Source organism: Nanorana parkeri, unplaced genomic scaffold, assembly GCF_000935625.1.
Source record: "Nanorana parkeri isolate BGI_ZX_2015 unplaced genomic scaffold, ASM93562v1 scaffold186, whole genome shotgun sequence".
Lineage (NCBI taxonomy): Eukaryota > Metazoa > Chordata > Amphibia > Anura > Dicroglossidae > Nanorana > Nanorana parkeri.
In genome coordinates this window covers 739612-756334 of record NW_017306454.1, presented here as the reverse complement: position 1 = coordinate 756334, position 16723 = coordinate 739612, and the positions used below count along the sequence as shown (strand labels likewise).

At 47.0% G+C, this 16723-nt stretch overlaps 1 protein-coding gene across 4 annotated transcripts; it reads right to left on the bottom strand.

Moving 5' to 3' along the window:
- Positions 1-2293: 2293 nt before the first annotated feature.
- DSCR3 (DSCR3 arrestin fold containing) lies at positions 2294-15924 on the bottom strand. Of its 4 annotated transcripts, XM_018555149.1 has the most exons (8): positions 15809-15924; positions 12078-12221; positions 11371-11520; positions 8989-9069; positions 8122-8196; positions 4121-4271; positions 2510-2662; positions 2294-2419 (listed from the first exon to the last, which is right to left on the bottom strand). In XM_018555149.1, the coding sequence occupies exons 1-8, from the start codon at positions 15863-15865 to the stop codon at positions 2337-2339; spliced, it is 894 nt and encodes a 297-aa protein (XP_018410651.1). In that variant the 5' UTR covers positions 15866-15924; the 3' UTR covers positions 2294-2336. The 4 variants fall into 4 exon arrangements, with proteins under 4 accessions (XP_018410651.1, XP_018410652.1, XP_018410653.1 ...); XM_018555150.1 differs by lacking the exon at positions 8989-9069; XM_018555151.1 differs by lacking the exon at positions 12078-12221 and having other exon boundaries at positions 15809-15923.
- Between the last annotated feature and the right edge of the window lie 799 nt (positions 15925-16723).

The following is a 16723-nucleotide window of genomic DNA, read 5'->3' as shown; positions in this document are numbered from 1 at the left end:
CCCTCATTTAAGGAATGCCAAAATGACATGCAATATTATTTACTGGAAGGCCACTTTCACATCTTGATAAATCAAGGCCCATCTGTGTTCAAACAGGCTTGTTGACCATCATCAGTGTAATAAATGACTGGTGTACCGTGGCTTCTATAGTCGCACAAGGTGATGCATTTCCCACACTGTACCTTCCTGCCACGCAGCTGGCACCAAACAACCTGGTGTAGGAGCCTAGGGGAGCAGTGATGTCATGTGACCAGACCTAAGCACAGTCACATGCTCCCCTATACCTGGAAGCATGGGGTATTTTGTGCTGGCTGAGCTAAAGGTGGGAGCATTGGAGAAGTGAGCATCAGGGGGACCTTTTCACAGACACTTTGCCCTGGATGGGCAATATTAGAGTTTATTTAAAGGAACCATAAAGCATTCCATTAATGCAAAGCACATTAGAGATTTCTTGAAAACCAAGTGCTGTCTGCCGTTCTAAATAAGTTCAACAGGCTTCAAGTAGTGCTAAATCCTGCCGTACGCATTAACACCCTAGTCTGTTCATCATGTGTCACGTCATTGGCTGAGCTGCATTGGTCATACTCTGGCAGTTACACTTAACGTATAGGCGGGTTTCTGGATTTGTTCATCCAGTTATATGAACTGTACTTGGCATTTATATTCTGATTACTCGCTCGTCACCATCTGAGCAAAAATAATTCCGAGCGCACCTGCCCTCATATCAACCGGAGCTAATGAAGTGTTTCGTTTCACCTATGCGTGGGATTCCAACACGGATACTGTTTCCAACACGGATACTGTTTATTCCAACATGTGCCCGTGGGCAGCAAATGAAAAGCATGAATCATAGATTGGAAAGTTAGTTCAAGGTCGGGGATTTTTATTAACATTAAATACAATGTGGGTTCAGCATGAATAAGAACGGCTACGAAATGTAACTTCAGTCCTAATCGGGGAAAAAGAAGCTACCCAACATGACTTCACATAAATGCCTTTCAGGGACACAAGAAGTCTTCAACCTTCAGATCATACTGCTGGCTACAGGAGGATTGGACATTGGCAAGCCAAAAAAAAAGCTGTAGCCCAGCCCCAAGTATAAGCCCTCCCACTACCGCCATGCCTCAGTTTTGGCTGGTGTCCTAGGAGGACAAGTATTCTTTCTCTCTCTTCAGCTCGGCCGTTGTAAAGACCAAACCATTTTTTTTTTTGTTTTAGACACCTGTACCTGGTGAGCCCAGCTCGCTTTCTACTAACAGGTTAGAGGTCGCTTGCTGCGCTCCCAACGATTGTGCAGCCTCGAGTGTCCCCTACTATTAGAGTCTCTCCTGCCTTTGCTGTCCTCCTTGACTCTGGTTCTGTCAGGTGTAGCTGGGTCCTATGTCTTTCTTGGCTGGGGCTGTTACTACGGTCATGCATGACCTTATGGCCCAAATTAGACATTCATATGCTGATTGCAGAGGCTATAAACGTGTTCCTGCTAGATTTTGTACCCGAGTTCTCGTAGTTTCTGATTCCAATATTGCTAAAATCCTTGTCAGATGAACTTACCCCGGTGGAGACGCAGGCTACTACCATCACTCTACCCTGAACCTAGAGAATTATCATTGGTGACCATGCTGATATCCCTTCTCCTCTGTGTGTATAGGCATGCAGGGTGACCAAGCTGCAGAGAAGCCACTCCTTTGCAATATAAGGAAGACATTACAGATAAAAGACAAGATGGTAAGGAGGGCCCTGCCCCTGAGGGCTTACCATCTGAAGTGGTACATGAGGGGGAGATGTGTGGGGATGAATTGTTTGAGAATGTGATGGTTGAGTGGTTAGTTTGAGGTGGGATAGACTTCCCTGAAGAGACGAGTCTTAAGTCATATAATGTCATCCTGCTAAAGAAAGGCCGCTCATTAGGTATTAAAAGAGGGGAAAAAAAGAAAACACAAGTTAAATATTGACTTCCATTTTAATATCTTAAGTTGTACTTTATGGCAACTTGACAGGAAGCACGGAAAGTCTTTTGTTAGAGAGTTGTGTGTGAACTGTAAGCATTGTAACCGAGATTCAGGTCCATTCTTCCGCCATCCCTCACCAATCTAGAACAGTGCGTATTAAAAGTTCAGGAATAGTGGCCAATATCTGGCACCAGAAGAAGATGAATACTTGTAGCAAGCCATTTATATTTACGTCGGCAATACCAAATGGCAGCAATAGACTTCAAATTGTGCAAGTTCCATGGAAAAGATAAAGACTGAGGAGATGTTTCAGGTGATACTGGGACCACCCAGACAAATGCAGAATCTCTCAAAGTGATCAGATGATGTCCGTATAAGATGCCCATGTCACACTCGGCACAGCTTGAGCGGGAAGTTCTCTGTAATAAGATGGTCGTCCTGGAGAACCACGACTATATTCACTTCAAATTCTGGGAAAGAGGAATACAGTTTAGTTAGCACAGTTTTACCGCAAACACCTGATCCAATCTCCCCACACGCAGTAGAAGGGGATACTTCACCTATTTTGAAGTTGGTGGTCTCCAAGGTTGGGCATGTGAACAGTCTGGGGAATATCATGTAGATGGGGATCGTGAGACCTCTGCACACATCACCCTCTGCTATCTGGATATTTTGGATCTCTGTGGCATCTCTGGCATAGCCTTCTGCACAGCCTAATAAAAAGGAAACAAACCGCTATTTAACTCAGTGTAGAGATAATGTCCTGAAATATGACAAGAGTGATAGTCAGGACTTTTAAAAAAGGGAAAACAAAAAATTAACAGTGACAACTTCGGCAGAATGCAATACAACAAACGCTGCCAAGACGCACCACCCTGTCCACAGCATTTTGCTGGATGGATGAGTGGGAACGGGCCCGTAGTGATTTAAGCCTTAAAAGGACAATTGTACTTTTGCTATAAAGTCATCTACTGCCCCCACAGCTGTTTTAAGACACTGCCCTGCATTGCCAAGTGACAAGTGTCTCTAAGTGCCCCTTCCTCCCTTATACTCACCTTATGTGTGCTCCCTATGTGTCCGCAACTCAGCAGAGCAGTGATGTCACTCCTCCAGTCATGTGACAGAGCTCAGACCTAGCCATTGGCTGACAGGCCCAGTCAAAGAGAGCAGGTCACATGCTCCTCCATAGCCAAAATGGTGGCAGGTATTATTGCTGGGTGCAAAGGTTCAAGCACAGGTAAGGTGTATAAAGGGTTGAAGGATGCCCTGTGCAGAGACACCCATCACTTTGTTCTGCATAGACATGATGACAGGGTCCCCTTAACCTGCCCAACCTGACAACCTTTGTAGCTGGGCCACATCACACGCACAGATTTCTTTACCTTGGGCAGAAACCCTCTTCAGTGTCAGACTCACCCCCGCAATGAGACAGCATAGATTTTTATGGGGCCGTCCTGGATGCTAGAGCTGCATCTCAAAACAGCCTTATACAAGTCTATCGGGGTTAAATGTACAAGTGCCGAGGAGGATTTGTTTCTCAAGAAGTATACAGGATGTGTCTCTGCTAATGAGGTAAGAAGCCAGGATGGGGGTGGAGGGGGGAGTTCTAAGTTCAGGGAAGCTGAATTAGAGGATTTGAAAAGGTAAGGCAACGTTCCCACCCCGGATAGAAGTATGGGAACTGCCAGTGCTGACTCACCTAGTTTTCAAAGTGTAGGATGTGGGGCGGTCATCTTCATCCTAGTGTCACAACCCAGCACAAGCATGCGCATATCAGGTGTCCCGACTCCTGGAGAACATTCCCAATTCTGATGTCTGTTGTCAATGAAGGTACCGCCTAGACTATCCAATCACAAACCAGTTATGCCCCAGGATCAGGAAGTGATAACTCAAATGGTACGTTAAGCAAGCCAAAGCTAGCTCAGGTCTTTGAACATTGCACCTAAGACTGAGTTGTGGTGCTAAAAAGTTTCCATGTGAAGTTTATCAAATAGAGTTTTGTTTTGATGGTTGGTCCGTGTTGACAGGCCATGGAACCTCCGAAGAGATACCTCTCGTCTCTGCATTGGCACAAAATGCAACCAATATGGAAGTGCCAAAAAAGTGCACAGAAAAAAGAAATGGCTGACCTTTGACAATGAAGAAATAACAGACCCATAATGGAGACTCACCACAAGTCTCAACTCGTACCAGCTGCAGCTCAATACTCTTGAGGGCTACCTCCGATGTCTCCACGATCAGCTCCCCCGTCAGAGGCTGTGTGATGAGGCAGTTGGTGGAGTCCAGGTGACCGCGGATGAGAAACCGCGGCAGAGAGGCCCTCTGAAGAACAAGAGCGGCCAGTCATGTTAGAGCTGAACTCCGAGCAGATATGAAAAAAGTACAAACAATGCTGCTATATACTCATTAATACATCACTACATGAATTTCAGGAGGTATCAACCTTTTGCAAACCCTACACATCAGCACTTGGACAGGTAGAGGCAGTGTGGAAAGCCAATCAAGGTGCTGCATGCAAATTTACTGACATGAAACAAGCTGACTGGAGTAGAGAGCAGAGGGATAACCTTATTGATCTTCTGCTGCTTCACTATCCAACCAGCAGGCTGGGAGTGGAGAGAGGACACCCCTGTATTCCCTAACTGCAAGTAAGAGCTGAAAGAGAGCAGGAGCCGTAAGCTGAAAGAGAGCGAGTGTTAATGTACACAGACTGCTTGCAGAGCACAGAGGCGGCCATTTCAACAGGAGCCATGAAGAGCTGAAAAGAAAAGTAAGTTTCTGTGTTCATATACAGCAACTGCATACGTCAGCTTCATGCACACTTGGTGTACATTGCTGGCATGGTTTTGTTTTTTTTTAAATACTTCCGCAAAGGGGGAAATGGGCTTTAGGAATAACCCGTTGGTGACAAAAGTCTGGCCAATGGGATAACCGACACTAAAAAGGGTTAATATATAACTAAGCAAATGGGGGGGAGGGGAAGAACCTTGCTCTGGAGCTTTGCTGCGCTTCCATGCCGGATGCAGTGACTAGCAGAGCTCCTTTAAGAAGTTCTAGGAGTTCACGGCGGTTCATATGACACATCAATAGATATCCAATTTGTAATGTCAGATGCTTCCCAGCCGCCCTCAGGGATCAGCGTGCGTTATAAACCGGAACCTTCAGGTGTACAGTACAGTTTGTTCCAATTTACCGTAATTCTACCTCCATTAGGAGGGAGCCGGATTCCTCACTCTGCCTCTCTGTATATTATGACGGGTCGGAAGGCTCGCGCTGTGCCGCTCGGACGGGTCTGGGCACACAAACTTATTCTGCTTTCTCTGCAGTAGCGTGGTCAGAGGAAGAGTAATGATGCTCGGTGCGTTGGCAGTTTTCAAGTCACACGGCATCAGTAGTCACCCTGAATTAACGTCTGGGGAAAGCGACAGGCGGGCACATTACTTACAGAAGCAGGGAGTTCCAGGGATTGGGGGGTCTGGGGGGGGGGGTTTAAATCAATAAATATTTCTCTATGCTGCAATAACAGACTAAGAACACTTACAGGGCAGCCACAGCGCCCACAATGTTCCAAGAAGCAGCTCCATTCCAGATTATGAATTAGCCGAAGGAACTCGCAATTTTCTACACTTAGGAAGGAGATTTGTGTCCTTGTGCACTGACCACATGGAGACAGATACCATAGAAGTGCAGACTCTGATAACAACGGCCTAAACACAGAGATCCTCGCATGTCAAAGTGTCAGGACCTGTCCTCATCTCCTCAGGGGCAGCAAACTTAAGATTCCAGAAGTCACTGCCCAGGGCAGGCCTGACTCTGATTGTGAAGAAATAGCAGTTGTAAGTGTGGACACTCTGACGAGTGATGCCCAGCATGGTCTCATGTGTCAAAGTGTCAAAAGGAAGTACAACTCAAACAGATTGATTCTGAATGGTTTCTAGGGAACAAGAGTTTCTATGGTGGGGGTTGGCACCTATCAGAATAATATAAATATACTATATATATATATATATGTGGTCCGATCCTGTGCGGTGCAATCAAAATGCTACAAGCACTATTTTGATCGCACTGCACAGGACCGGACCGCAGGCACAATGTGCCATGCGATCCCGTGCAGTGGATCGCATTGCGGCCGGAGGGCGTGGCTACGGCGCCATTAACTTGAATGGCCCGCCACGCCCCCTCCTACACCACTAAAAAGTGAGCCAGCCGTAATGCAAGGCAGTGCGTTCTGGCCAAAATCGGGCCGGAACGCACTGCATCTAGTGTGACTGAGCCCTTAGGCAAAGCACATGTTCACTTGAACAGCAGGAAACAATCTGTACCAATACATGTCTTCCTTCATTGGCTTGTTCAAGTAGACGTGACCCCCAAAAAAGTATGACATTTAAGAGTTCCAAAATGCGGTATTTTAACCACTTGAAGCCCGGGGTGTTGCACCCCCTTCCTGTTCCAGCCATTTTTCAGTATTCAGCGCTGCGGTACTTTCACCGACATTTATTGCGTCATGCAAGACGTGCGGAAATGACTTTTATTCCATTGTTTTCTCTACGTCATGTTATAAAACGTTGCAAATAAATAATCTTTCTTCATACATTAGGCCAAAGTGTCTTCTGCTACATTTCTGTGGTCACGTCGGGTAAATAGAAACCAAACATATCAAGCCTTAGGACTGCGTGCGTCCGGGAAAACACGAAGAACTACCATACCCAAAATTGCCCCTATACAACGTTTTACAAGCTTTTACTGCTCATCAGTTTAGTGTTAACAGCGATCGATGGCCCTAGAATTATTGCTTGCACTCCGACGTTCACTATGATGTGTAACGTGCGGCAGGGGACTTTCAACGTTTTTTTTCTATCGTTATATGCAACTTTAATTTTTAGTTTTTTTTACACTTAACTTTATCACTATCACATAGGGTGCTAAAAATCCCCCTATGTGATAGCACAGATACAGTGACAGGCCCTCTTTATGGAGTCATCAGGGGTCCGACCAATGTAAACTGACCTGGGGGGGCGGGGTACACACTTTGCTCGTATGTAACAGCCATCGCTGGCTGTAAAAAATACTCAATTCATTACAATGGCTGGACGACAAGCAGTTAAAAACAATTGCCATACTTTTATTTATTTTATTTTTTTAAACATAGTTTTCAAGTTTTGTGCTGCTGATCACCTACAATTATTTTTAAATGACAATAACATGTTAAAAGGAGACGTATGGGGTCAGTGTTTTTCCCCATAGTTCTCCTAAGGGTAACGGGAGGACACAAACTAGCGTCCTCCTCTCACCCAAAGCTCAGTATATCGTGAGCTACAGCTGGCGGTATACTGAGACGCCGCAGCCGGAGCGGATCCTGACATTACTGTCGAGATCCACCCAGCTGCGTGATTGACAGCTGACTCTGCCTATCTAGAGGCAGAGCCAGCTGTGCCCGCCCCCGTCCGCTCCGCCAGTCAGCGCTGGAAGATCAGACGGGAGGAGGGGGGGGGAATCCCTGCAGGGAGCCGTGACTGACAGTCTCATTGTCACGCGTCGGCTAGAACTATGAGGATGAGTGATTTTCACTCGCCTCATAGTTCTCCTTTAAAGCTTATATGAGATTTTAGTGATTGGATTTTATTATACTTTACAGCTAAACTCAGCCTTACTTTGAAGCTTGCCCACTTGTACAGACTCCTCTCCTGGACTGAAATTGCTTATTCTCTCAATCATGGAGGGTCAACATTGCATACATGCATTACCTAGGACAGCACACAAGCAGAGCAGCCTGCCTAGGAACGCCCATGCCTTCAGAATGACACCCATCCATCAAGACTTTTTTATATTTGCACAACTAGTAAGGACCAAGCCGGCTCTTGAGGAGCACTGAGGCAGGGTGCTGTGATGTTTTCAGGAAGCTATGAACAGCACCCTGCCAGTCCCTCCCACCACCCGTGATATGTCTACATAGAGAAGCACGGATATCATATATTATATATAAGGTATATAAAGCTTTAATGTGCACAAACCTAGAAAGGCTCCAACAAAAGGAAAATAAACTAATGGGAAGGGGATTCCAGTGGCGGTTGGTCACATCTACACTCTCATTGGGGAATACATATTCTAATGGCAGTGAGATGATTGGTGTGCTTTTACGTTTACCTGCCGAGAGATGTGGATGGTAACTCACCTCTTTCACGTTCTGTAATGTTTCGGGTGTGATTGTGAAATCCACAGGACTCGGGCTCAGCTTTGTCTTCTGAGGCTACAGAGACACACAGAACATTAGAACGATCCAGAAATCGTCTTGCTTCTAAGTCGGTCACATAAGACCTGATTGTAACCAGTGATGTAAGTTTTTAAAAACAAAATAAAAATAGGAGTATGAGAACTGTACTATTTTACCAAATGCTGCACTTTACATACGAGTACTTTATGTGGTGCACTGAGAGAGAAAAAAATGTGTATGTGCAGCAGTGTCAGCATGCAAAAACAATGAGCCTAAAATAGGGGTGCAACAACGAATTGATAAAAATCGATAATGAGAATCGTTGTGAACGATTCTCATCATTGATTAGTTGATTCCGATTAGTTGATTCAGCCTTTCCCGCAACTCTGACCACTGCTCAGCCGCTCCTCCCCCATCTGCTGCAACTCTGCTCACTCACTTCTCCCCCTGCCCCGCCACAACCCATGCGCTGCAAATTGCAATAGCCAATAGGAGGCTGGCTATTGCACCTTCGCACTGCGTGCTGTCAATCAGCAGAAGAGGACCTGAAGGACAACGTTCTCCTTTAGCTCCTTTCCTTTGCTGATTGACAGCAGGCAGGTGCAATAGCCAGCCTGCTATTGGCTATTGCACACACCCACTACTCGCTGTGTTTAAATGTCCCCTTAAACAGAAGCGGTCACCTCCAATGTGCTATTACATAGTGGCTTGTTAAACATATCAAGCTTAATACAACTCATTCTGGTTTTAAAAGTACATGTCCCATTATAAAACCCACACCCAATTCTAGTTCACATTAGTTTGGTGACACCTCTGCACAGCGCTTACCTGGGAGTGGATGATAAACTCGCATGTTTTCGTCAAGTCTTTTGCCAGCAGAGATCGCTTCATATCACAGCGGAGGGAGTACTGGAAGGGATCACAGGACAATACAAATGACACATACAAGTGACTGCATATTGGGAGTCCATTAAGGAAGTCCTTCATCTTGGGCCATACTGCCGCCTACAAGAGGAATGGCCAGCCAATCACAGAAGCAGGAAATGACATTTCTGGGGGCATTCTATACCCTGTACAGATCACCTCCAGGTCACCGTATTTCAGGGGTGCCCACAATTTTTTGTGTTAAGATCTACTTTTCCATTGACGACCTACATGAGATCTACCAACGAAAAAAATACCTCGCTCGCTCTCTTCTGGCTGTCTTTCCTCGCTCTCTATCTTTCCTCGCTCTCCTCTATCTTTCCTGTCCGTATCTCCTGGCTGTCTCTCCCCTGGCCCACCTTGCTGTATTTTGCAAACAGTGCAGTGCAACAGGCTCTGTACACTAATATTCTTTGATGTAATACATAGCACTGCAACCCCCAATATCCACCAGAAAGGTGTCGGGGAGCTCGGCTCAGCTGACTCAGGCTGATAGGTAATCAGGTAATCATGTGTGCACAGCTAAATAAATATACCAAAATGGAATAAAGGGGCCGCCATTCACACCCTTCCTGATCTACCAGCATCAGCTTTGAGAGCTACTGGTAGATCACCATCTACCTAATGGGCACCCCTGCCGTATTGCATTGAATTTTTTGGGCATATTTAGAACATTACAGCGGCTGCAGTTTTAAATAAAACGGTCATTTTTATTAACATTAAATTACATGATACCTTCTGCAACAATGATCTATGCTAGGGTCACTTTTTAAACATTTTGTTCATTTTTAAAGCTGGAGTTAACCTTAAAAGTCCTTTAAGTACATTATATTCAAGCTGTCCCCTAAATGTCCTATGGCACTTTCAAAGAGACGTAAAATAAAAACTTGATGCTTTTTGGGTCCGCATTGCACGAACGCTGAGATGCAGCAAACATAAAACGATTAGGGCATTTCCAAGTTGCTTCACTACACATAAGAGTTGGCAGGTCTGAGTGGTGCCATAAAATATGAAACTCTGCATCCCCTGCTACCCTTCATAGAAGAATAGACTGCGCTTCTTTCCTGCATCAACTAGATCAGTGACTTTCAACTCGTGTAACCTCAGGACCCACATTTGTCTTCGGTCATTAAGTCGCACTGCACTGGAACACCAAGCATTGCGTTACCATGCGTTCCGGTGCAGGCGATCGAAATGTGGGTGGGAGATGCGTTTAGGGTACCATTCAAATGAATGCCAACAAAACGCACCTTCCGCACCCGGACATGGAGTTGGTGTGACTGCGTGGTATAGTGTGTTAATCGCACGGGACCATGAGATTAACTCACTGTAATAGTGGGGACGGGTCCTCAAAAACACTGACAGACACACACAGCAACAACCATGAGAACAGGAGTGGATCCTCACCCTGGGGTCCAGTCTGGGCTGCTGTGCTGTGACGGAGCTCCATCCATATGTGCATTGCTGGTACAGCTCCCTTGTGAGCCCTGTAGAGGTGCCGGGAGACAGAATGTGGCGTCACTCCGGTCCAGGCACCTCTACAGGGCATGAGAGGGAGCTGTAAGGAGTGCATGAATGGATGGAGCTCCCTCACGGCTATACCCCCACCCCACCTCAAGCTGACACTCGGCGCCGGGCAGCATATTTTGAATGGCTGCTCAGTGCGAGAACTGACAGTGCTGCGCTAGGGGGAGGCTGAGGAGCACAGTGGAAGCAATGCAGCGACCCACCAGTTGAGAATCACGGAACTTGATGGTGCTGATCCAATAGCAAATCAGACTCAGCAATAAGAGAAGAGCTAGCAGAGAATCTGAGGGTGCTGTGGTTTCAATATCTTCCCAAGGAGAGGGTGTCATATACCAAGAGCCTAAAGGGAGGCCGGGAAACTCGTCAGCACATTCACAAATATGTCGGTGCCGTGTTCTGCATATATTCACAGCAAGAGTGTACACACGTACTGTATGTACACACGTATGTCGGTGCCGTGTTCTGCATATATTCACAGCAAGAGTGTACACACGTACTGTATGTACATGTCGGTGCCGTGTTCTGCATATATTCACAGCAAGAGTGTACACACGTACTGTATGTACACACGTATGTCGGTGCCATGTTCTGCATATATTCACAGCAAGAGTGTACACACGTACTGTATGTACACACGTATGTCACACTCTTGGTCTGAATGATTTTTTTGCAGCTTTGTGTGTACTGCTCTGCGTCCCTCTCCCATGACCCGAGTAAGGTTCTTACAACACAGAAGGTACAGAAAGCGGTTCTGCTCACCTGGATGTTGACGAACACCCCGTGGTACGTCTCATACAAGACCTTATTGCTCTTTATCACCAGGGGGAACTCGAAGGGAATTTCGATTTTGCCGCTGGGAAGTTTTCCCGGCTTCACCATCTCTACGGTGTTGCTGATGACTTGAATTGGCTGAAATGAGATCAATCGTCACCAAACGTAATCACTTCGTATTGAAATCAGGATTACGTAAACCTCCAAAAGTTATAATCACCCGATCTTCGGAGCTGGCTTGCTCTTAGACCGGTCCTTCCAGTCTCTCTCCCCCTCCTCTGCAGAGGTCTAAGAATCCTTGAGTCATCACATCCAATACACTGTGTATAGGAAGTCGAGGGACATACCATCGCTGGAGGGAACGCTGTCACAGCCGGCCAGCTCCGCTTGCAACCCGCAGATGCTGCAGTGCCGTCCGTCCGTTTTTTTACTACGGGCGGACGGCAAGAGGTTAAGTGTCTTTTATATGCACTGGAAAAATGAAAGGCCAACTTGCAGGAATTCTTCTCTACCCCAAGAAGGATGAATGACAGTCGGCATCAGACTGAGGACATCCAGTGAGTGCAGGGTGTCAATGAACAGCCCCTGTGGCTCCCTGCATTCACAGGAACTTCATGCAGGACTCCCCCTGCATCTGAGAAGTGGAACCGGCACAGAGGTAAGTGGAGCCAAACGGTCTCACGTGGTAAACTTACCTTCACCGAATTGTAGAAGGCTTCAAACACACCGACACTCTTGGCGCTGAGCTGCAGATTAACAGATCCCTCCATGGTCAGGGAGATGCCTTGATGCTGCACGTTGTCCTTACTCATCACCACCACAACTCCCGACAAGACCTCCTATAGGAAGAGCAGAGACGGGTCAGCCGTTTCCACACACTGTACACTATACCGCGGTCAGATTTCTCTCTTTTCCAAATCAGGTTTAATGTAGATAAATGTAGAGTTGTGCACTTTGGGGTTAAAAATAAGAAAGTGAATGGCACACTAATGGGAGCTCCGCTGGGGAAGTCCGAAAGGGAAACAGATTTGGGGGGTCATTGTAGACCACAGGTTGAATAATAGCTCGCAGTGTCAGGCTGCGGTAAGCAAAGCAAGTAGGGTCCTGTCCTGTATTAAGAGGGGAATGTTTTGCAGGGACAAGTCTATAATTTTGCCACTTTATAGATCACTGGTTCGGCCTCATCTGGAGTATGCGATCCAGTTTTGGCCACCAGTGAACAGGGGGGATGTCCTTGAACTGGAAAGAGTCCAGAGGAGGGCGACCAAACTCATACAGGGGATGGAGGACCTGAGCTACGAGACGAGGCTACTAAAATTAAACATGTTCTCATTGGAAGTAAGGAGATTAAGGGGGGACATGATTTTCATGTACAAAATGTTTACAGGGGATAGCGACATTAGCAGCAAACTCTTTACAATTAACTCCATGACAAGGACGAGAGTCCACCACTTAAAATTGGTGGAGAAAAAAAAATTTAGCCACAAGGGGCGAAGGGGGTTCTTCTCCGTTAGATCGGTCAGGAACTCACTGCCACATGCTGTGATTTCGGCTGAGAGTGTGGAATCATTCAAGAGGCGATTGGACGATTTCCTGAGGGACCGTAATATACAGGGGTACAAGTACTCTTAAGAATGAGAGCACACAGGGACCTATACATACGCACACATCAGTAGGACCATACACACAACAGGTTGGACTTGATGGACATGTGTCTTTATTCACCCTCAAATACTATGTAACTCTATGTACTAGCTAACGTTGAAGCTGAACTCCAGGCAAGATTTATGTACATCTCGATGTATGATCTAGACACCCCGCCAATCAGCACAGACAGGTCGCTGCCAGCCAATGGAATGGCGGCACAGTGTAGTCAGGAACACACACCCAGCCTGCTGATAGGACAATGAAGCCGCAGCAGACGAGCGATTATTCCACAACTTTGTACTGCAACTAACACGGATCGGACCTTTGTGCCGAGCTCCCTCTCCCAAGTGCTGGAAACTACATTCAGAAAGAATGATCAGAATGTTGTTGTTTTTTTTTTTACTTTTAGGGGCTTCGGGGAAATATTAGGGATCTAAACAGACCCCTGATAGTTCCCTTTTAAAATACAAAAAGAGATTGGAGGACACAAAGTCATCAATCCCCCTGTTATAAATGAACAGGAATCCGCTATACTGAGTGTTCTTGTTCATTCATAACATGAGGACAGAGTATGATTACTATACCCAGAAATATGAATGAACAGGAAGCCATATAGATCACTTCCTGTTCATTCATAATTGGAGATATGGTAAATATACTTTGTCCTCAGTATTTACAAGCAGTCAGCTGATCCCTGACTGCTTGTACTCGCTCTCCATCCTGACAGCTGTCTCCACCCACACACCGCTCTCCTCTGATCTGTCACAGGAGGCTGAGCCCGCATTGTGGGGAGGAGGGAGCTCGGTCTATTTGGACAGCTGACTCCATGATTGAAAGAACTGAAATCCAATGAACAAAAAAAGAAGCAGGGCTGGGAACAGTCAGGCTGGGGAGGAAAGTGCTAGATGGTGCTGGTTGTCCTCCAGCCAGGAAATGAGGCGGACTCTGTCTGACTTGCCGCAGCTTCTAATGCACATTGTGAGAAACTTGCAGTGAGATCAAAGAAAGTAATTTCAGTCCAGGAGAGGAGCCGGTACGACCATGCAAGACTGAAGGGAAGGCCGGAGTTCAGTTTTAATAACATTTAAACATCTCCCTGATATCAGTCTTAGGAGTGAAGAGGAGACTCTGGCATCCAGAACTTTATACCGTGTTGGAAGAAATCTCTGACCAATGGATCCATTGGAAGTCTTAGAACAGAAGAATTTATCAAATCTGGAGCAGCTGTGCATGGCAACCAATCAGCTTCTCGCTTTCATTTACAAATCTGAAATGAACAAACTGCAGAGAGAATCTGATTGGTTGCCATGGGCAACTGCTCCAGGTTTGATAAATTCCCCTCTGAATGTTGCGGTGGTGCTGCAGAGACGCAATGCCGCTTCTGGACACCAGGTGGAGCTGATCACAAGTACCTGCCTATGGATTCATTGATTTTGAAACCCAATGATAAAATATGTGCCAATGGCTTCCTTACTCAGAACAAGTTAGTGAGGGAAGGCTGGAGTACAGCTTCAGGTCTGTCCCCCATTGTCATACAGCAGAGCCGCACTCCTACACACAGTGTGGAAGCAGCAGCCTCTCTGCTGTAGTCACCAACACACTTCCTGTCCTAGGGGGTCACCGCTCACTCACTGTATCTATGGGGAAGTAGTGTTAGCACCCTAGGACAGAACAACAGAACCACAACAGAGGGGAGGAGTTGTGTAGTCCACAGAGAGTTTAGGGAACAATGTCCTCAGTCAGCGCACTACCCACCAAACTGTGTAAACCACATTAACATGGCAGGACTTTCTACCACAGCCATGATGGTGGATCTCCAGACCCCGGGGAGGAGATTGCCACAACGCATGAAGACAGAGATCACTCTGCATACTCAATGACCAACTCCTCCATTTTACACAGAGCTGGGGACCTTTGTCCTGTGTCTATTGCTGTGTCCCCCTCGGGGATATTTACCCTCACTTCCTCTCCCTGTGACAGGAAGTGATGGCATATCACAAGGACAGCAACAACAGAGCATTTATTTATAAGAGCAGGGATGGGGGGTGCACGACCCTTCAGGTGCCCTACACTGAGGGGGGGTTTATCAAAACTGGAGCAGTTGTCCGTAGAAACCAATCAGCTTCTCCGTTTCATTTTCAAAGCTTCACTGAACAAACTGATTGGTTGCCATGGGCAATTTGCTCCGGAGTGATCTCTCCAGATGGCTGCAAAGAACACTCCGCTATCAGAGGAGAGTCACATGACTGATGGGTCATGTGACCAGCCTCTGCCCATCCATTACCCACTTCAGGGCCATTTGTACACATCTGAAATCTGGATTTTTGGGCTAGAAAAAGGGTTTTAAACCCCCAGAGGCCTGGGAACTAACCACTAGCTGCCATTTTTTGTGATGCACGATATGTTTATCAGCATATAGGTGCATCCAACATATATGTTTGCGCTTCCATGTACACTTTACAACATTGCTATCACATGGGGAGGGGGCGCAACAAGCATAATGGAAGTGACAGGTCCTCTTAATCAAAAGGTTTGGAAGTCTGTCACCTGTGGACCCCACAGAAGCCTGAAACAGGACGTGAGAAGATCCTTCTAGGTCCCTCCCACAGCACAGTGATGATGTCACTGCTACCTTTACAAGATAATATCTGGGTTTGCATAGGCATTTGATGCACACAAGGTGGATTTATACCTTTTGCGGTTATTAAGGAACCTATTTCAATTAAAGGTCTTATGCACAGAGTTCAGCTGTCCAATGCACAGGCTGTGATCATCTTACCCCCTCCCTGTAGATTTTATTGGCCCTCTTGATCTTGATATCCAGCACAGTCCCCATCTCCTCTCTCTGCCCAGTGAGCCGCCTATGGAAGAAGAAAGTCACATGACTAGCCGCGCACATGATCACGTGGCATCACTTTTTTTTTTCTCCCACTTCTGTCAACCAGCTTTATCGGCCAAAACAGCTCGAACGGCCCCGCCCACCGTAGTTACCGTGACGACGGGGAATGGGCGGTGACCTGGCGCTGGTGGCGCAGTTAAATTAGAAATGCGCGGGAGAAAGGGGGTCTGCCCCGCATTGACTCATGCCAGGGATTACCGCTCGCTGGCCGGTGTCCCTCCAGTGAGCGCAGCGACTGTTCAGGGAGAAGCTTCTCCTGTAAAGAGTCACGGAAGTCGTAAAATATTAAAATTCTGCGAGGAAAAGGTTGTGTTTCCAGGCAGCTACCATTGCTGTTCGTGATGGGAAGAGAAGAGAACTCCCCTCCCACCCGTTCCCAGGCTTTGTACTGGCGGCGCATACAAAGCACAGCGAGCTCCTCGGATGGGTCAGGGCTGACTGACGTAGAAAGCGGCCGTGTGACGCACGTTTATTATTCCCCAGACTGGCTTTGCTTCTTTTTTTTTTTTATTTCCTCCCCCTCTTGCTAATGATGCAAGCAGGTGAGTAACACGGGCACACAGCCCGCCCGCTGTCTCCATGGCGCTCCTCACAACAGCGCCCGTGGTGAGGCGGCCGCACGCAGCCAACCTGTGAGGTAACAGGCAAGGCTACAGCGGCTTTCCCCCCCAAGCTAGAGCTCAAAGCCGGTTGGTGGAGGGGATGTAAGCGCCGTAGCCGATTGGAGCGCCCGGGCCAGGGTGGGCGCGGCTTTCCCGAAGTCCTCCCGCCTGTTGTAGAGCTCGCGCTGGACAG